Genomic DNA, 22254 nt, shown 5'->3' on the forward strand with positions numbered 1-22254 from the left:
GGCACCCCAGATAATGAATAGATGCATCGTTACCTAGCCGGTAACCTGAGTTCAACTGCAGGTTTGAGACACCCTTTAACTGGTTTCTCATGAGTAGTGGGTTTTTGCGGCAGTCATCAATGACTGGATGTAGCACAATAAGGTGTATGAAATATGGTATTTCGCTTTAGGGAACATCCCACCCAAAAGCTATTTTCTTTTCATTTACAGGCATGTTCCAAGGTGTAGTGTCCTGCTATTATCCCTTTGAGCATCCTCCAGCCGATCATATCTTGATTAGAAATTACTCTCCCATAGTTAAAGTAATCGATTACTCTACAGATTATCGGTCAGATTACCCGACTGATCCTTTCCTTGCGTGCCACTGAACGGGAGGCGATCAGTGGCGCATGATGACGTCTACCGGTCTAAGCGGCCGTATCGTGCTGGACGTGGCTTTTAGGGAATTTCCCACTTTGAAGAGGATGGAATTGGGGGCCTGCTGAAGGGGACCTGAGTAATGAACCACAAAGAGTGGCTGTTAATTTTTAATCGATTATTCCGCTAATCTTCCCAGCTCTAAACTTAATGACAGTTGTTACGTGAAGACATTATTTGGATGATGCTGCATTTGAAGTGGTGCACGTACGCGAATATCAAAACAAACTGAACACATTGGTAACTAACACTGTCGGAAAAAGGAAGATACTAATGGTGGCATTTTGGTTAAATGCCCTTAATCCTCACACAAAGAGAAACCACTCAACTTCTACGGCTTCTCGGTGTGCCGTGAAGGAGAACTGATGCCTGAAACGTCGCCTATATTATACGTTTTCTTTGTAACACCACATGGCATTATTGACAAATGAGTGGAGCTACTTTAGACAGGAGATTCACAATCATGATTGGAGTAAAAGCCAGTCTTGCTTTCAGTAGAGATGTGTCAAAACTTTACTGGCAATATTATTTTACTTCTTTCATTGTTACAAACACTGAACAATAACAGGGAGGCAGCCAAGCGAACATATGTGAGTCCATTATGTAATTGAGTGAAATGTAAGAATACTACACGCAGACAAGAATATTTAAACCACATGTCCAACAAAAGCAAAGCCAGTTTTACAACAACAGAAACTCACTCAGAGAAAACATGTTCTTAACAATTTTCGGAACAGTTTTGGAAACTGAATAAAGTTTTTTTTTTTTTAAACACACACAAATTCCACATCAATCAGGCATTAAGCAACCGACAATTTTTTTTACCAACATTTATTTTTAACAGCATTTTTCAGAACTGGTTAACCATGCGCAGTGGCGTGTTCCAAACCACACTTAGCGCCCATGCAGCAAAGCGACCGTACAAACGAACGAGCAAAACAATCTAAGGGCCGGAAACGCTGCAGTTTTCCACGGCCGCTCTGCTCTCAAACGACAACGCTCGTCTCAGGCGGTTAGAGACGCGATGGCAAAAGACAGCAGGTGGGTGAGAGATGGGATGGCGAAAGCTTTGCGAGACTTACAAACTTGGGGACGGGCACGGGGAAGTCGAGGCTGCTCAGGGAGACATTGAGAGCGTTCTGCGCACACGCCACCAGCCTCAGCGCCACGTAAAAGCCCTGTGGGGCAAGGCGTAGTCGAGAGAGAGCATGCGCGTGCCTGAGTGCGTCAATACCGTCGCTGCGCAGTCAACGAGCGAGAAAACAACACACGAGCAAGTGAGCATTTGGTTCCAGGTTTTACTGTACTTATTATTCATCAAAAGCCAAAGAGGGTCGCTGCGCAAGGGAAAACATGATGGTGTGCATCGATCTCCACTGGCGGCTCCGACAGCCACTGGTGGGATGTTGACACTCCCAAGGCAGTGGAGAGTCTATCGATAACGCAACGCTGCCGACTTCCCACAGGGTGGTTACATATTTTAGAGACGTGGAGAGTTATGGGACAGGTTGACAACGCCTGACCAGGAATTAATCTCAAAACCTTCCTCTTGCTTGCGAGTCAAGCGATCTCCCATGATGCCAAATGTTCAACATTTATTTTGCTCAGAGTCTCACCCACATCGAAGGTTTATATGAGTCATTGATAATCACCTTGGATTCTAGAACAAGTCAGCAAGCACTGGCCAGGACTTGAATTCGCACATTTTGAACTGTGAGTTGAACGCTCTCGCAACACCACAACCTGGCTGGATAATATTGAATTAAATTATTATGATGATTTGCTCTCTAAACGCAGGAAGACCACTATTAGTCTTAAGCCAATTCAACATTGTTCCTCAGCTATTCGATTTATATGTAGTCAGCTGGAAACCTACTTGTTTTACTCACGACGAGTTGCCAGATTGCTTTTAAAGGTGGGCGATTCGTGCAACTTACATCTCCGTGTGATCCACTAACCCTGAGCTATGTCCTGACTAAAAAAAAAAAACATCAAGATCATCAGCCATGATCGATCTACTGCTGGATGAAGGCATCCCCACGTCATCACCATCAATCATCAATACTGGACATCTTTAAAAGAGAGCTTTATAGCACATCGGATTCCTCCAGTCCAAATAAATATTCTGATTCTGAATCACGGTGATGTGACGCAACAATCCATCTAGCGCTTGTGCATAAGATGATCTCATCGATCCGTCTCTTCAGTTGATGTGTACTCTGGCATTACCCCTCATTTGGCCACCACTTCATCGCAAGTCTCGACCACCGGTCATCAACCATTCGAGTGACTTGTGCTGCCCATGCCCCTTTTGTCGGGGGGATGTGTTCTTGAAAGGTGCGACGACGAATATCGAAATGACGTCAATCGAAGCGATTTACAGGGTAGGTGGTGGAGGCGAAGGCTGAGAGGCGACGGATAATGAAAAAGGACGGACGATGTTGTCAGCGACGTGAGTGTAGGGTTGAGGCAATGCAAATCAGGTAGTGGTGGTAATATAGTGACGGCGTATTTGCGAAACGATGTCAAAGGGGGAGATGTAAATTGGGGTATTACTGCGAATCCAATGCGTGCACATTTCTATCTACGCTTCCTTGCGTGCTCTTTTCAATTCTGATACATTTTCCTTTGTCAGTGTCCGTGTTTCTGATCCGTAGGTAATAGTTTGAAATTAAACTTGAGCAACGATTGAAAACACCTCACCACTGTACATTGACTCAGGTGGCATGATAATCCATGTGCAGTCCACCAAGCCCACCCTTATAGCGTTTACATTAAAGGTGTGGGCCAACACACCCGCCAAAAAGGGCAAAGTTATTCACAGAAGCGGTCAAATCTTTGGTTACTAAAAAAAAACTAAAATCGATGCTACTGACACAGTACAGGTGTCACAAAGTCTCCACGAACATACAACATTTAAGCAATGGGTGGCATAAAAGGCGAGGAAAGAAGCTTGGAGGATATGCAGGCGTGTGATGACATCGAGGGACGGAAAGAGGGACGCATGGAATCATAGAACGTACGGAAGTTAAAGACGGCTTTGAAGCTGTCAACCCTTTCCCGTTCCGATGACACACGTGTACGTCATCAGTTTTTCTTCCGATTCCGTTCCGATAACGTTTCCGTCATTAAAACGAAACAGCAAAAAACGCAAATATAATAACTTCATCAGTATCGAGGCTTCCACGAGGCCATGCGGGAGGGAGTGCGGCACAGTTTGGCGCCAGCTATCGCAGAGAGTGGTTCTCTGTGGCGAGTACAATGTCTTTCAAAATAACGCCGCTACGCCTCTCTACATAATATTAACGCAGAGCCGCTTGCGCGTTCCGGTATTCAGCGGTGAACGGGACTCACCCTGCAACTCGCAGTCGTCTCGGAAACGGAAAAAGGGTTAAGCACGTAGGCTAGGGCAGGACATGTCACGGCTGAATGGGGACGATAGTCGCTGGTCAGGAATAATAGTGACGGAGTGGCAGCCCAAGGAATAGAACGCGTCGTGAGTAAACCTCCACCAGGAGAGACGGAGCGATGAAATCGGTTCGCTCGTGTGCAGATGGTCTGTTGGATTATCACAACGCAGGATCGTGGAGGATCGCGAAGGGGGTTTGGAGAGGCCTTCAACCAGCAGTGGATTGGCGATGGATGATGATGGTTTACAATGCGATGAATCAATGAATGTTTCAAGACAGCGCCACCAAACCTGTTTCTCAAGGTAGCCTTTGCCCTCCGGGTCGGCGACTTCCCAAATCTTTGAGCGAGAGAAAAAAAACACAAACGCACATTCAGCGGAAAGTCACAACCACAGAACCACGACCACGAACCTAACACAGAAACTTTACTTTGTCCAAATAAATGAGCAAACTACTGTAAGCGCTACCGCCCAGAAGATTTTTGTTACTTTTGTTTAATATTTGTTTTTGTTATTTACAACCGCACGCATTCCTTTCGGCAGTGCCAAAATGAAACCCAGTGATTAGAATGCCAAAATATTTATTGGCAGCCATTGTTTGCTATAATCATAACCAGCACAGCAAACAACATTCAAGCCACTCAATGCTGTTCTAGGTTTTTTTTCTCTCTGGCTTGGGAAAACATATTTACATAAGATCTTGAGAGATAGCAAAAAAGTGTCATCTGAAGTTTCTCCCTTCACATACAAGTAATTCAGTTGTAATCACTCCGATAGAATCTGTGAAAGTGTTGCACAGTCAACTATGGCAGATTTTTCGACATTTTTGTTGCTTTTATCCTCAATTATATTTCACTTGTGCTCTTGGCACTGATGGGTAGCGGGGTTGGTCGTGTAGTAAATGGTGCACTGTACTTTACTCTAAAAGTAACTAAACGAATTTGATTCCCGGCCAGGGCCAACATCAGTGGCGAGTGATATCCCAACTGGTCCCGGGCTCCTCTTCACCAACCCGTGCTTAGCAGAGTAGTGGTGAAGTATGGTCGAACAATACCCCACAATCAACACGTCACGGGGAGGCATTTATGCAGTAGGGAATTGAATTAGAGTTCTCAAACATGGGAACTCTATTCAACTACTATTTATTTTATTTTATCAGGTAAGGCCCACTGAGCTATATAGCTCTTTTTTAGAAGCGACCTGGCCACAAATGATAGCTCAACGAAGTGGCTTATCGCATGGAAATTTATAGCAACCAAATACTCTAAAAGACTCGAGGAATACCCTTGAAACTCACGGATTTTTCACAGTGTTGAGTGTCCCACGGCCTTGCTAGGGATTCTCACATGTTTATTGTTGTTTACCTCTCGTAAATACTACACTTAGACCCATTTACTGCAGTAGACGGGCAGCTGCTGCCAATGGTTTACGTTTTACATGTAGGTCAGCTCCTAAAGGTTTCGACTTTACTCACATTGGTTCTATGACAGAACAACTAGGAAACTGATAACAATTATCTATGGTTAGGTAGGGACTATACTATAATTTAATTTACTATGGGGGGTGGGGGGGAAGTCGCTAAGTGGTTCAGCCCCTAATGTTGCAAAGAAAACTTACTTAGTAAACCACTCCCCCACCCCTCATTTCTCCAAAAGTAGACTTGCCCTTGCCTGCGTGAGAGTTAAATATTTCTGTGCCAGAGTTTTTTCTATTTCCCTCTCAATCTCTTGGGGTTTCTCTCTCAATTTTTTGGGTTTCTGCCCGAGTCCCCTGGGGTTTCTCAAGGTTTTTTCGGTCGGGGTCTCACCAATTTGAACCCTTTGGGGGTCGACATCATGGGGTTGTATATTACGATCGTGAACATTGGTACTGTGTGTTGAGAACAGGAAACTTCCAGCTTTGCCCTTTCCTTATTCCTATTAAGAGCTCTCTCGCTTGCTCTCTCTCTCGCTTGCTATAGGTCTACTATTGCTGAATAGGATACCGTATTTATTCTGATATGGATTCGAATTGTAAATTTGGTATACCCATTGCTGTGTTGAAGTAACAACACTCCGGAAGATGACATCACTTCAGAAGGCTCTCTTATGTGATAATGGACAAGAATGTTTCATTTTCCTGTAAATATTGTTCTTCAATGTCAATCCACTGTTGGATTAAAGTCTTCACACACCTTATGAGTCATTGAGGTTGTTGGATCATACTTTACCATGCTGGCCAGTGCAGTTTTGTGAAAGCGGTACCCAGGACTGGTTTGGATATCATTCGCCATTCATGCTAGCCTTGGCCAGGAATTGAACTCAGAGGAGCGCAGTGTGCTAACCATAGCGCCACTCCACAGGACAATTAAGAATGAATGTCATTTTAGTCTCCAGGGCTTGAGACAAGGTAAATGAAATGAAACACCAAATTTAACGTCGTACTTTTCACAGAGTAGTTTGGGAACCCAGCCAGCCCATCAACTCGCTCCACTTTCGAATCTGCTCTCATCACGGGCCGCTGAATCCCAGATTAAAACCTAGCGCCTCAAAGTTTCTGAAAAAGTTTGCACCCTCAAAGCTGCTAAGCAACCCCTATATATTTGTGTTGCTAAAACAAAGCAATGTTTAAGCCACCACTCACTCTGACCATAATGAATGTTCACTGAGAAATACAGCAAGAATTTCAATTTCAGCAATGTTAGGAATGTTCGTAGAGAATGCTCGGCTATGTGCACAGGTATTTATGGGGCCAGAAGTTAAGAGACTCCAGGTTTTGCACAAATGCCTCTTGAGTGGCGAGACTAAAGCTGCCACATATTCTACATTAGCCAGGACAGTCCCAGTGGTTTCAGAAAGGCTGTCCTGGTGTCATGTCACAAAGCAATCTACAAAAATATTGGCCCTGGTTGAAATGTTCTAGCCTCATTCTTTGTTACATTGATACAATTAAATGAATTAACACTTGAATTGTATAATTATGGGTATAGCATTGATTAATTGATCATTTAATATTGATTACCGTACAAGCAAAACAAGGCCCTGTGGGGTATATGGAAGTGCGGGCTATTCCAAAAATATTTTATACGTGTGACATTTCATAACTCGTTTAATTGTTTCATAGTAGGACTATCCACTATGCAACACTTACCTTTGACTAAAGCACTGCTGAATAAACCACTCACACTAAAATTGCACATGTTATCACGTTTTCAATGATTCGAATTGTTTGTACAATGAAACGACAATGTTTGAAGTGGGCGCACTTTGTTTAGCGGCGACGAGGAGAGCTGGGGGGAGAGAGAGGTGGGGGGTGGGGGAGTTGGGGGCGAGGCAACGGCGTTACCGTAGTGCCGCTATTGTCTGTGCAGTGCGCATTCTACCAGTGATAAAACTGTATTTACTTATCTACTAGTTATGTATTACTTATTTATTGGATATTTACTTTTGTTACTTATTTACTGTTTTAAGTTCACTCGTTTCCGGTTAGTTTGTTTTCTTTGTGCACGTTATGATTTTAATGTTAACAATTGATAGTGGAATGTATTACAAATGTAAGCTTCGTATTAATATGATAGAATTAAGCTGCGGTAACGACGTTAAAGATATGAATGCATGCGGGGTATATGGAGGTGCAAGGGCTATCTGAAATTTGTTTTACACAAAACGCTATTTTTGCGGGGTATATGCGTATGCGGGTTATATGCGGTAAAATACGGTACTAACTAAGCAATAAGTGCATAAAACCTGTGCATATACGAATTGATTATCCTCAATTCACATACATTGTAATTGGTTCACATAACCCCTCCAGTCACTAGAGTCCACTAAATTCATGACGACATAAAAAAAGAATAAATTCTTGAATTCAATATCCACCCTAAATTGCGAAGAAGAATTGAATTATAAAAGAGGTGAATCTTGACTTCCCATCATCATCAGCCATGATCAATCCACTTATGAATGCCTCATCAAGTTGTCGCAATCTCTCCATGTACAGCGATGTAACGATCCACGCTGCAACTGCACACCAAGTGATTCCATAGCTCCATCTCCACTGAGGACATTCTCTTGAGTGCATCCCCCCCACCACTTTGACCACCACTCGTCCGTCACCCCTCCTAGTGGAAACGCCCTGCCAAAGACCACTGTTTCTCTTAAGCGGTCCAAAGTTTGTGTCTTTTAACCTTGCGCATGTTCTCCGATTCGCCACGTTGATCTCTCCATCTCTCAGCGAATTTCCCCGCATGCGTCCCTCTCGCCGTGCTCGTTTCAGCGATTATACAACTCACCCTTCTAGGCAATAATACGGAAGGAAGAAAAACCCCCCAAAACGATTTGCGGCACACTTCCAGAGCACGGTGTCGCACCTCCAATTAGCGCGGTTGGCTACGTACGGTGCGAAAGAACTTCATCATCATCACGATCCATGGGCAGATATCCCGTAGGTATCCACTGCACATTTTGTCATTTCTTTCCACTTTCCCTCTGTCTTTTGCCAATATGCTCAAGTAGCGCACATCTTTCTGTGTCGTCGTCAAGCCATTTCTCTGTTAGGTCTTGCTCTCTTTCCGGTTCCTTCCAATTTTCCGAACAACACACTTTTAGAAGTTCAACGTACGTAAGTACGTACAGAGGCTCAGGTGTGTTGTCGTTTTACCTTGCCTAGCGTCAGGTCGGGCAATCCAGACTTCTTTAAAAAGACCACTGCTTGTGCGGCGCCCACCTGACCCGTGTTGCCTGGGTCCACCTGAAATGAGAAAAGTGAGATACAGCCCTCTGAGCGCAGTCCGAGCAATGCACATGCTTAGCATAACGGTTGACAGAGTTTGGACCCAATTAAACATCGCTCCAGCAACCAAGGTGGCCAAAGTTTGCCCATCATACACACGCGCGAACGCAAACAAGATACACACGCCGAGAACAACAACCGACATTCCCCACTAAGTGACGGTGATGTAACCACATCACTTTTACCAGGCTAGGTGCACGCGCTGAGGCCACGTGAAGTGTGGAAGGCTCCCTGGTCAGGGGGTCACTGGAAAGACCCAGGTGCTATAGGTTGATGGACTGAGTTAACTAGCAGATGCACCACCTGTGCTCCCCCACTGTGCAACACATACATACAAATACACCCCCATACACATATACCCTTTATAACAACACAGCGACTGTTGGAACAGGTGCTGCTCGGTATTAAGGTCGGCGTGACGCACGAGGTGGTGGCGTGGCTAGCACCACCCGCCGCTGCCTTTGTCTCCCCAATGCTGATGTTTACACACTGCAAGAGCTACTCATTTAAGAAAGAGACGACATATGGGAGGACCAGGTCTGAGATCACTCGCCAATGATTTGAACTGTGAACTCCGCTCGCCGTGTTAATAATAGCACAGTGCATTCACAACACAAATGCTTCCCACATACACACACACCACACATACATACACACAGACATATAATTATTAACAACAATTATTAACCTATCATATTTTTTAAAGGTTCACTGATGAAGCAACATTGTCCAGTCACAAACACACATATACATACGTAAAAACAAATCCAAAGATCCTCTGTATATAGCCTTAGACTGTTGGGGCTAGTGCTGCTACCACTTCCGCCTACAGTGTATGAGGTGGTGGTGTGGGGAGCGATAGTGTAGTCACCGTTGTGGTTAGTGCACTGCACCTCAAATCCGGTGACCCATGTTCGATTCCCGCTCAAGGCCAACACCAGTGACGATTATCTAAACCAGTCCTGGGCCTCCCCTAGGTCAACTCGGCCTCAAATGAGTACCTGGTACGGTGTATAAAACTTCAGCGCTGGGAAGACAAAGGTGGCCAGGCGTAGTCCTGGCCACCTACGTGCACCACGGGGTGACCAGCCCCTCCCAACCCAGACCCACCCCACCCAGCCCCTCCCTCCCCACTACGCCCCACCCCTCCCTCCCTCCCTCCCTCCCACCCCCACCCTCCCCTCCCCATATGCACGACAGACAAATAATCCCTGGTGGGCAGTGTGGAACCTGTTGTTCCTACCTGTATAACCCCATAGCCGTGATTATTTTTGTGCAAGAAATATAGGAGGTTAGAGGTAGCCGAGTGGCTCAGGAGGTCGCAGAGCACCGAGCTGGCACCGCTGTAACCCTAGGTTCGAATCCGGTCAGCTGCCCGCGATTAAACCGGGTTCTCAAGGGTGGCGAGTTGATGGTCTCAAAACCTTCTAGTAAATTGGCCAAACACCCACATAGAGGACCAACAGAGCTTGGGCAAGTGTTGGTGCCAGTTCTGGCTGCCTTCCCAACTTGGTTTCCCGCGCCTGTTTGTGAAAATCAGTGCGCGTTACAACATTTTAGGGGTGTTTTGAGGTCAAATTTTCATGAATGACAAGATATAAAAACGTAGAATTAAGTTGTTATTCTTAAACTACTTGTGTCAATTAAAAACAGTTGACAGATTGCTTAAAATTTCCCATTTGTCAAATTCCCAGCAGTACAAGCTCCAACAATAAGTCAATCTCCTTTCCCCCTCTCTCTCTCCTCTGTAAAGAAGGAACATTGCCAGAAAAAGCCACCAATTATACATTTTTGCTATTTTAAAGTCACGTTAATAATTAATTTGACGGTTTGTTATTGTGAATATATATTGGCCAAAGTAAAAAATAAATGTCAAAGCTCAATACAATTTCCACAAGATTTTTCTGTTTAAAGGAACAATTAACTAAAAAGCTGTTTCTTTTTGGGGTTTGCACTTTTGCATTTACAGGGTGGTCCAAAAGTTACTTTACTGGTAACCATCATCAACATTATGATCTTCCACGATCAAGCCACTGCAAGATGAAGCTATCACAATTTCAGAATGTGAATCTTTATTTATACTGGTGGAATCTGATAAGCTATCAAGCTCTTTTTCACAGATATCCAGTCGGGGCAGGTCATAAAATTACAACAAAACAAAACTACGATAGAAGAATAGTATATAGTAAAGGTAAGCAAGTCACCAAAAAATATATAAAATTAAACTCTGTTTTATTTTACCAAGTAAAAACCCACTGAGTTATTAGCTTCTTTTTCAGAAGCGACCTGGCCACAAATGATAGCTCAACAAAGTGGCTTATCACATGGAATTTATAATAGCCAAATAATCTAAACGCACGTTTCTAAAATCACAGGGTCCTGCAACATAACGTTCCACGTATCAGCTGCGCAATAACTGATTTCAATGCTCCATCTCCCAAAGTGATCATCACCTTGAGCGCGTTCCTACCTTTGGTTGCCACTGCATTTGTTCCCGAGACATGAGCACATTGGTCTTTTCTTAGATAAGTAAATTTGCGCCATACCTGTACTTCCAACAAACCGCCTTTAGTTATTTATTTCAGAATCAAAATCTTTATTTATACTGGAGGAATCCGATGAGCTATAAAGCTCTTTTTCACAGATGTCCAATAGGAGCAGGTCGGCTATAAAGTTTTTTTTTGTTAATGACGATAATGATGGTGATGGTGGTGGGTAAAATTTTTGTCAGTCTGTACAATAAACTGTATGTCAACAAATAAAACTCTAGTTATAGAGGAAGAACAAAGTACAGGCTGGTCCCCGATTTTATGACAATACTTCCTGGAAACGCCGTCGTAAATCGGACCCCGATTTTCCCACAGACAGGAGAAATAAGAGAAACATCACTTGCTGAAGTGTTTTTCCTTTCATAGGCCGTATTTAACAGGGTTTGATTCGTTACAAAAATCCACAAAAACAGCTTGAGAATTACAAAAGCTTGACGCCAAGTCACACCGCAAACTGGACTGACGCGGTTCAAATGCGACCTGTACGACCAACAAGATGTTAGTCGTGCGACCCGGGCAGACGTAACCGGTTTTCCTAGCTTGTCTGGTGGTTGAAAAGAGGGCACGTGAAGAAGCAAACATGCTGTAACTTGAGATTGTAGGATTAGTTGCAGGAAGAGCCACAAAAAAATAGCTCTTATCTAATACACGGAACGAAAGTTGAAAAAAATAACAAAGAAGCAAGGGGAGGTGCATTCTTAGCATTACACTTCGAGACAGAGAGAGGAACACATGGATCAGAGAACAGACCTCACAGATGAATGACATACTTTTGACAGTAAATAGAGGTGAGTGGGATTGGGCAGGACAAGTCAACGTCACCAGAACGGATGATGGGCTAGCGGTCGAGAATAACGATGGGGTGGCAGCCAACAGAGTGAGTGCCCCTCAGTGGATGTCTACCCAGCGATGAGATCACCTGGTGTGCAGGTGTGTTAGGTGGATCGTTAATATGTATGTTGAACATCGTTCGCACCATACGTAACCAACCATGCTAATCACAGGGGAGCGGCAGTGTAGCGTTTAGTGCGCTGTGCTATGAATCCAGTGGTGTGATGTGTAAACAGTGCCATGAGAAAGACAAAGCTGACCGGACGTGGTGCTGGCCACTCACCACCTCGTGTGCTGTGCCGGCCTTCAAAGGTACTTGCTAACAGCACTTGACCCAACAGTCTGTTCGGGCTATATGGGGAATCTTTGTCTTTGTTAATATTACAGAAGCAGATAAGGGTTGGAAAGCATGGGGAGGCCTTCATCCAGCAGCAGATTGATCACAACTGATGGTGACGGTGATGCTTTTTGTACATTCGTAACGAATTACCTATGCTCCGTGAACCAAGGTATCCGACACACGGTTTGAGGCTTATTTAATGAGAACCAGTTCAGATAAAAATTACTGAGAGACTTCAGAACAGCTTTCGGGGTATGTTGCTCAAAGATCTCAGTGGTGACAGCCCAACATTCGGACCTCTGAGCTACTGTGAGTGGTTAGTTATTTTGAAAGTGCCGTTTTGAACATAACGTTTGAAGCCAAAATGCAGTTCGCTGGGTGCAGTAACCACAGACGGAGGAAGCTGATCGACAAAAGTAAAACTCACCAAGCTATTGCCAGCCATTGCGATATATCAAGTTGGTGGTGTTGGTGATGACAGTGCTGATATTAACAATTATGAGGATGATGGCAATGATGATGTTGAAAATTATAACCAGAATAACAAGAATGATGATAATGGTGATAATCATGACAACGGTTATGATCATTATGTGATGTTGACAATTAGGATCATGATGATGTGATGCGGGATGTGTAAAGCTACTTACCAGTCGATAGTATTTTTCATATATAGGATTTCCACTGGATAGCTGTAAAAGACACACAAACACCACACACCATTGAAAATAATCCAACTTTGGCAGCGACAGAACAGTTATCCGGGACTCAAAACAAGTCTCTCAATAATGCATCCTTCTGCCAGCATCAATTCAAATAATCTGTCTCGTAAAAAAACACACACACTTGCGAATATTTTCAAGCGAAATGTTCAGGACCAAGTGGTAATTAAGTAGACTCGAAACCTCTCAACGGTCGCTCGGTATCCTGGACATTCTTGACAGTGTGCAAGAGTGATGGGTGAAGCAAGAACAACAACAACAAAAAACTGTGAAGACAACAACAATCCTGCAACAACACAAAATGTGCTTTTATAACGCCCTTCATGCATAGCATCCTAGAGCGTTTCCAAATCAAAATTAAACTGCAAAGGCCATTGGCTAAAAAAATTATGAATCAATTATGAGCTAACTTCAGATTGCAAGTGTTTCAGAAGAACATGCCAAAACCATTTAAAAACTTTTGAGACCAACCTCGAGTGTAAAAACCACTCGAATATTGGGATCTGAAATATACTCAGCATCTCGGCCTCTAACGTACCGCACACTGTTGTTTTAATTTAAACCGATTTCAACCTAGCCAAAAAGACTTGTTCTCTCAAAAGGTTTCTTTCCTGGCAAAAAAAAAAGTCTCACGAATTTGAACGTTCACCAATCACGTCGCATGCCGCGGTTTTACATGGAACCTGTGATAACTTGTAAAGAGGTTGGAATATGCTCAACCACAGAGTCACTAACGCCTTAGAGTAAACATACACCACCCGCCACAGAGGACCGCTTCCAGGGAAATACCAGTGGGAAAAAGCCAGCCCAGTACAATTAGGAGTTTAAATAAAATAACAAAAAACATAATGCAGACATTTATGCACGCATGTATGTTGAACTTCTTTCGCGCCGTACGTAGCCGACCGTGCTAAACAAAGGTGCGGGGAAGGACAACAAACTAACCACAAATAGCAGTTCTAAATAAATGAGTTTTCAATCTAACTTGAAAAGTGCATAGCTCCAGCGGTTTCCTAATATTGGAAGGAAGAGCGTTTCAGATGGCCGCAGAAGCGCATCTGAATGCGCGCGATGCGGTGACCGTTTTTTATCAATGGCTAGCCAAAAGCCGCTGGAGGATGACCGGAGTTTGCGTGATGGTTTATGCTAAGAGGTGTATGTATGTATGTTGTACTTCTTTTGCACTGTACATGAGGGTGGTTGTTAGACAACAGTCAGATACATTAATCCTATCAGGTCAGAACTTGAGCCTACATGGGTTGCTTTACAAAGCTGGCGACCTGGTCAAGACTACCACAAGTCAAAAGGAGAGATAACGCGGACAAACAAGCTATCGTAAACATAAGTGCAAGATGCAATACAGTAATTAAAGATGCTCGTTGCAACTAACGATTTCATACGAAGCAGAAAACAATCATACAGAAATATGACGATGAGTAAAACAGTTACTAGATTGTAATGGATGGGAATTTACAATGAGTGAAGTTAATGGATGGAGGTAACATAAAACGTATTGGGATCAGTATTACGGCAACTTTTATGTTCAAATATAGCCTCTGCTGCACTGGTTAACAGTGCATAAGAGAGTCCATCCAGTACAAGGCAACAGTGCTCGCTTTCATAGCAAAGACAATCGTAGATTTGAAGTTTCCGTGACTGCAAGAATTCATACTCTTTGGTTTTGTCGGTAAAGTCACGTAGGAAAAAATAAAATAAATAAAATAAAATAGAATGAAAATAACAACAAAATTTTAAACAAATCACGACGTTTCGGGTGCAACACCTGAAGAAGGACGCTTGTGTTGCGCCCGAAACGTCGTGATTTGATTTAATTTTATTTTAGTTGTTTTCATTCTGTTTCATTCTATTTATTCAAATTTTTCCCTATGTGACTTTACCGAAAAAACCAAAGAGTACAAAGACAATCGGTTAACCAACCTACCTGAGCAATGCCATCCGCCCACGTATACCATCACGACACCTACGCTCATCTGCTATGGACCTGCTGTGAGATCTGCTCGGTTTAGGAGAGCAGACCGGAGCTGTCCATCGGCAAGCCCTGTGGCTTGGAGCAGTCTCTGTCGACTGAAGTCCGCTCAGCCGTGACAATCGGTGCTTTTAAGATCGGCAGACTAAAAAAAAATATTTTCTCTTCGGCTTCATTTAAGTAAGTTTCGTTTTTCTCAGTGCCGTCGGCGCTTCTGTTTCAGAATTTTGCTGAATATAGAGCATTGTAAATGTCGGATTTATTTATTTAAAGAATAAATGCACAGTTACAGCCTTTTCTGTCAATCCAATGCAGTTGTCTGCCGGGGTGACAGGCCCGGGAAAGCGAGCTGTGTAGCTCCAGGGTCTTTAACTCGGGCAATAAACTTCTGACCTCTTCCGACTTCTGACCGCGTGTGTCGTGGGATTTGACCGTACTTCACCACGCTGGTCAGCGCAGATTGGTGAAGACGTATGAGCATAGACGTGCATTGCAACAACGGATTTTATTAACGTGTAGGTGTTCCCAGGCAGTTTTATTATTCACAATAGATGTTTAGGCTGGCCAAACGTGTCATAAGACCCGATATCACCCGACATAAACCAACAAATTAAATTGTCGCATGTACAAGCGAATTGTATGCCAACCATTACTGTTTAAGCTCACTGGAAAGCTGTAGAGCAATTCTCAAACCCAAACCGAGCAATTCCATAATACGTTTCGCTTGAAACTGTGCCAAACACCTTCAGGGAAAATCCAGGAAGTTGTTGGATCACCCACTATCCGTTGACAGCCTGGCATGCATCGTGGCCACCCAAAACAAGCAGACTGAACCCCACTGAGCTTCTACGATCTGACAGGATCAGGCACGGTTCCGGGTGATTTGCTCATTGGCTATATATTTGTAGTGACCGTGAATGTCACTGTGTGGTGCTGGGCTTGCGAAGCCACGGCGGATAAAACGTTCTCATTATGTGCAGCCCAGTTACTGGGCGTAGTACCAGCCCTAGCGGGGCTTGGGTGAGCGCTGGTCAGCGCGGAGGCACCACGTACAGTGTGCGGTGCGGGCTCCCGGTGAGGGAGTGAGGGAGTGTAAGCAAGCCAGGGTTACGTTGGGGCATGATACGCTGCTTGACCTGCCGACACGTGACCGGAAGATATTGGAGGGGGGCCACCGGTGGACGGGGGCCGCTTGGCAGTCATGTGGTATAGAGGAGCTCTCGGGAGCCTTCGGGAAAGAGCTCGAGAGATCTAGAAGGTGGGCGGGGCGAGGGGCAGAGCCAGCCCCAGCCCAGGCCGATATAAGGGGGGGGGGGGGGGGGGGGGCCGTGAGGAGCTCGGGGTTCTTCGGGTTGTTGGTGAAGAAGAGCCACGTCGGGTTGAAGAAGCCTCGAGCCACGCGGTCCAGGACCCAGCTCGTGGTCCGGACCGGGATAGCGAAACCGTGTCTAGTTCTGCCGTAGCGTGGTTAAGATGGGCGTTCAACACCCAAGTGGAGGTTACGTTATGTTGTGTTGAGTTGGTGTAATAAATAGTGTTGCTCCCAAGACAACTTCTGCAACTCAGTTAGACTCACTACATAGATACAGATTTACCACGTGTTTGATCAAAGCACTGCACGATTGCAATGTATGCTATTTATCGATGTGGAATGTGTGTGAAAATGACAGCTAAAAGGTTATTTAGTGATTGCCCTTATTTAGAGCTGGATACAACCACATTTGTCAATGTGATTTGCAACTTTGGTCCTTACCCGTGTATCTATAGTTCAATTTTAATGTGCAATTTTATTCATGGACTGTGTTGTCTAGGTGTGGGATCTCTGGGACTGATGCTGTTTTGCTGCTTTACCCAAGCTTGCACTTGGTGCTGCAAATCGGTAGGAATTAATCCACCTTTGCAACTTGTACTTGTATACATTATTTATTTTTGTGAATTGCTGACCTTTTCTCTATTTTGCACTCCTATTGTTTTTGTTTGTTGTTGTAACTTGCTGACCCGCCCCTCCTGGACATCTGTGAAAAAGAGCTTTATAGCTCATTGGATTCCTCCAGTCTAAATCAATATTTTGCTTCTGATTATATTTGTAATTTCACGTGGCACTATATACTCTACATGCACCACATGGGAACACAACCATGACATAGATTCCATAGATAAAAATTAGGCTCTGCTGATGGATATAATGCAATTATGTATGTTTCTTTCATCATGATCGTCATCATCCTCACCGTGTTCCACAAGGGTGCACACTTGAGCTCAGTGACCACTTAATCGTATGATGACCACATGTTGTCGACGGCAACTATTCTATTTTTCTTGTGTTGTCATCACTTCTTACGTTTGCGTTATTGACAGCAAGTCATGACACCAAGACTTGTCGCCATTCATCGGGAGCAATGCACAACCTCGTGCGATAGAGGTTGATTTGCCTTGGAAAATGTCACGCAAATTGGTGCTACTAGCAGTCACGAAGTGATGGGTGCCAGAAAGATGGGACACGACTTGGGCATATTGGTACAAGACAAAGGAAAATAGAAAATAATTGCGAAATGTGCAATCGACACCAATGGACTATTTGCCCATGGATCGTGAGGATGATGATGACCAGTCATTGTTCTCAAGGAATTTACACCTGGATATTTATGTCTATTTCCAGAACTAGTTCTACAAAACGGAGCTTTTCTTGTCATTCACAACGTGTTCCGATTAGCAGTTGGCTAAGTACGGTGTTAAAGAAATTCAACATACGTACATACGTTCAACAACCTTATCGTTCAATATCTTGATACTGAAAAAAGGGTCCCATAGCTATAATTTCTTAACCAAAACTATTAATGCCTTAGTGTTTGCATTGGCCTTGTACTGCTTGCCTTTTGTCTAGCACTGTTGGGATAATGCCATAAAAGAGGCCGTCTCTGGTGCAGTTTCAAGGACAATGCATACATTATCCAAGCATATTTGTACGTGTGGTTATTGCAGACGTGATGCACTGTAATTAGTATCTATTTGATGTTTGAACATCTCAACACCCATATTTACACCCAAAAGGGTATAAAGCTTGTTTTGTCATCATTTAATCATCTTGATACAGGCGAAAGGGTGCCCCCCCCCCTCCCATAGCTAACCTTACTGCCAGAACACAACATTGCCCTTTCCTCATTGTTTCCTCCAGCGGACTTGACTTTGGAAAGTTGTACGCCTTTTGGCATCCTCTGGTCTAACACCGTTTGACACGAGGTTCAAAAGAAAGCTGTCTCTGGTGTGGACCAACCAGTTTCAAGGACGATGCATATATTATCAGAGTATGTTTTTTGTTTGCATTCTGACCACAAACATTGTGGTTAGTGCAGAAATGACTCCTTGTAAAAGGTTTCAGTTTGGTGTTTTAACATCTCAACACCTGTTTTGTTGCCAGAAATAAGGGGAAAAACCTATTATCATATTGTGGTACTGGCAAAGGAGATCCCATGATTTGGAAAGTCCCTTTAACCTTGCTCAATTCAAGAAATGCACGTGAGCTCTTATCTGTACTATCGTGAGTGCCACTTTCCGTTGCAAGCCTTTTGACCACAATTACAATTAAAAAAACACTGCCGTATAGTGTTCGTCTTGTGGAAAACCAAAATGAGTAACCTTCAGAGGTGGAATAAACCAAATGAAGTAAAGCATACATTATGCACTCGAGTAATTTGTGAACTGGATAATACCATCTCTTTACACTTGGCAATTGAATTTACCACAATGACTTAAACCCAGATTTGAAGCGAGGAATTAGCAGTTAAGAACTAAGTTTGTTTTACATGAAATTGGCCCCTAAGCATGGCAATCAAACCAAAATGTTTAATTTACATGGATGGAATGAGTTACATTAAGTCAAAAAAACATGTACAGTCACCGGTTAAAGGGATGAGATCTTCAACTTATTAAACTTGGGGACGCGGTTTAATCACAATTGGCCAAAACCTGAAACTGAACTCAAAATCATCGGCAGTGCCGGCTCAGTGTCTCCGACATAATCTTAGTCCACCAAAGCCATTCCTACTCCTCTTCCATTTTAACATGAAGGTATAACCCTCAGTTTCAGATGACATAAAAACACGACCACGGCTTCTCCTTACAGAAAGATATTTATAAAAAAAACCTTGGACACCACGTGCATGGAAATCATGCTGCACGGTGCATCCTGTGACATATCCTGTTTACCGTTACAGCACTTGTCCTGTTCGGTATCCAAGGCTGTGCGTGTGTGTTGCTCAGCTCAGCCTTGCACTGGCCTCCAGTCCAACAGAGGATCAAATACAAGCTGTGCATGCCCGTCTACAAGTGTTTACACCAAAATGCACCGTCCTAATAGAGCTAATACGTGCGCGGTGCCAGTTGCTGCCAATGCCAGTTGTCGTTGTCAACTCTGGTGGGTGGCACACAGTGACCTGATCGCCCCATGCACCAAGACGACATTGAGATATGCGCCCCCCACCCGTTTCCCCCCATGTTTTGTGGTTCCCAGCAATCTATGCAGCACTCACTCACTTACCAACTCACCGACCCACCCACTCACTCACCCTCTTACTCTCTTACTCACCCATTCACCTACACACTTACTCATCCACTTATTCACTCACCGGCATACTTTGCGGCGTCCAACCAATCTACGTGCAAATCATTGGCAGTCACTGTACACGATTTGTCAGAAACTGTCAGCCAATTCTGCCATAAACTCAAGACAGAAAAGTTCTGCAAAGCATAAACGTGGGGTCTTCGTGATAGCCATTGTACTGCCAGAATTGCGCAAATCCCAAATGTGTTTCAGAACATCACAAAAGTTACAAATGAGAGGGGGCCATTCGGTCGATCTTGCGCGTTCGGGCACAAAACCACACAAAGCGGAACAATTACCCAAGCTCTAAGGTTTGGCAGTAGAGGGGACACTTCCTACGTATAGGCCCAAATGACTAATTTGTGGGTAATTTTTCAAATTAGGCAAATTTTAACCATGACTCCAGCACACAATGGTATACTGTTGCCGTCTTAAAACACCCATTGTAAAGCAGACGGTGCTAACTCATGGTTAATACACCCACAGTATTGATCAGGGCTGCCGCTGGATTTTTATCCATGAACCTCTACAAAAAGCAGCATTACCGCTAGGACATGCCACAGTGCCCTCACTTAGTTTATGTGCCACAAATGTTCGTTATTAGATTTAAGAATGTGCTACAAATCTGAAAAAAACAAACGCTTGCTTTCCTTGAGCCATCTTCTTTGGATAAAAAAAATCCTGTGCCATGTGTTCTAATATGCTCTTCACTTAACAGCCACCCACTATGGAAAGGGCTTTAAGCATAACTGCTCTCACTGCGGCTTACAGGACTCAAGGGGGATTCTTAATTCAGCCAAACCCATATTGACATAATCGGATAATCTGGATCTTTGCTCAATTAAGAGGCTTGGCCATTACGGTCGCCTAAACACTTGGCAGTGGTAACTTTTTTTACGAGGAAAATGCAAGTCCATAAAAGCATGAACTGAAATAGATGCGGATCTCATTATCTCAGCAAGCAAACTTACCAAGCATGTGCTTATAATTTCAAGTATGATTTTATCACTGTTAGGGGTGCAACAATTTACGCCACTAACATTTTCACGAGTTGTCATAAATGTGGCACATTATTCGATTTCCAGTGTTATTTTAATTAGCCTTGTGGTGCATTGTAGAATCAATAATGGTATAAATCTGTAGATTATACAATGGCGTGAATTCATATAATCAGTAATTTAAAGACATCTGTTGAATGAAGGCCTTTTTATGCTATATTGATCACCAGGTTTATTTTATCATAATTTACGAAAGGTCAGGAGTGAAGGTTGAAGGACCAAGAACCAGTTAAGATGTCACTCTTTAGTGGCATTAGCCACAGCCAGGTATTCAAATTTTGCTCACCAGGTTCATAAAACAATAGACTAACCACTGCCACCCGCTTTCACCCCATATAATATTTTGGGTATACATTTTATAGAACATATCATAGTGTAAACAAATCTAACAGAAACATATCATTCCTTCACACATGGCATTCTACAGATGTCATGAGCATAAAAATCTACTTTACACACCAATTAATTGCATACCTACTATGTATCTTCTCCTGCCCAAGTCAATTTTTTCTTAATAGCCAATGTCTTTAACTTGCTTTTCTAAAACCCAAGTGTTCCTCTTCCTATCAATCAGTGTACTTCCAACCACAGAAGGGATGATTGCTCATGGTTGGGACTAACGACAGTGGCAGCCAAAGGAGCAAATACACCTGAGAATACATCCATCGCAGGAGTTGGAGTGACGAAACTTACTCGTGTGTGAACGTGATATGGATTGCAGTATCCCAAGACCGTTAGAGACGGTGATAGCTTCGAGGGGCCTTTAGCTAGTAATGATTAGATCATGACTGCTTAAGATGATGTAGCTCGCTACTATTGCCCGAGTAATAGGAAATACAGCTTAACAGTTAGAGCCAATAATGAAACGCATCTCTGCATCGGTGAATAATACCAACTCTAACCCCAAACACAAATACTTATCTCATACCCAAAATACTTACTGCTGACATTATAACAAATTCAAAACAGCTCTTAAAACTAACCCAATGCTTATCACTTTTTTGACAACTTCAACACAAGCCACGTTCTTGAAAATAATTATATCTTTATCAATGCATGTTGTATGGCTCGTTGCCCAATTGCTTATCGCATGCGATGTTTTCCAGCATTTCTAAGAATGAGTACAAAGCAGGGATGTTATAAATATACGCTTTGCTCCAAACTACAAAAAATAATCATAACCACAATACAAATTGCTAACATTCATGAAACAAAAACCATAGTCCTGTCCATTCTGTATGCAGATACAAACATCTCTTTTGTGAGACCTGAAGGAAAAATATAACAACCAGTAGGATGCCATCCATAATGATTTTTTTTGCATCACAATCAACAAGAAGTGAAAAACTGATTATGTACAAAATATTGCATTTCGCAACAATATTTAAAGAAATGCTGAACTTTAGACTGACCTTTATGACTACAAGTTAAAAAAACCAATCAACCTCTGGGCTGCAATTGTTGGGAAAACAAATAAAAAAATATATCGACTTTCAGATGTATAGTTATAATCAAAGACCCAAAGATATTTGTACCATGTTTTGGCTGTCTATTAATTCTAACACATAATT

The 22254-nt window shown here is 43.3% G+C and overlaps 1 protein-coding gene across 3 annotated transcripts in view; it reads right to left on the reverse strand.

The window, feature by feature from the left end:
• Positions 1-22254, reverse strand: part of LOC133352081 (epidermal growth factor receptor substrate 15-like) — an 83239-nt gene that overhangs the window by 59049 nt on the left and 1936 nt on the right. For 2 of the 3 annotated variants that reach the window (XM_061567828.1, XM_061567827.1), the window contains exons 2-5: positions 12967-13008; positions 8465-8554; positions 4118-4165; positions 1500-1595 (exon numbers count right to left, since the gene is read on the reverse strand). In XM_061567828.1, the coding sequence (XP_061423812.1) occupies positions 1500-1595; positions 4118-4165; positions 8465-8554; positions 12967-13008 (276 nt within the window). Of the gene's footprint in view, positions 1-1499; positions 1657-4117; positions 4166-8464; positions 8555-12966; positions 13009-22254 lie in introns of all 3 variants that reach the window. The other variant, XM_061567829.1, reaches the window with a different exon arrangement.

Source organism: Lethenteron reissneri, chromosome 39 (assembly GCF_015708825.2).
Source record: "Lethenteron reissneri isolate LAM-NWPU_2019-01 chromosome 39, ASM1570882v1, whole genome shotgun sequence".
Lineage (NCBI taxonomy): Eukaryota > Metazoa > Chordata > Hyperoartia > Petromyzontiformes > Petromyzontidae > Lethenteron > Lethenteron reissneri.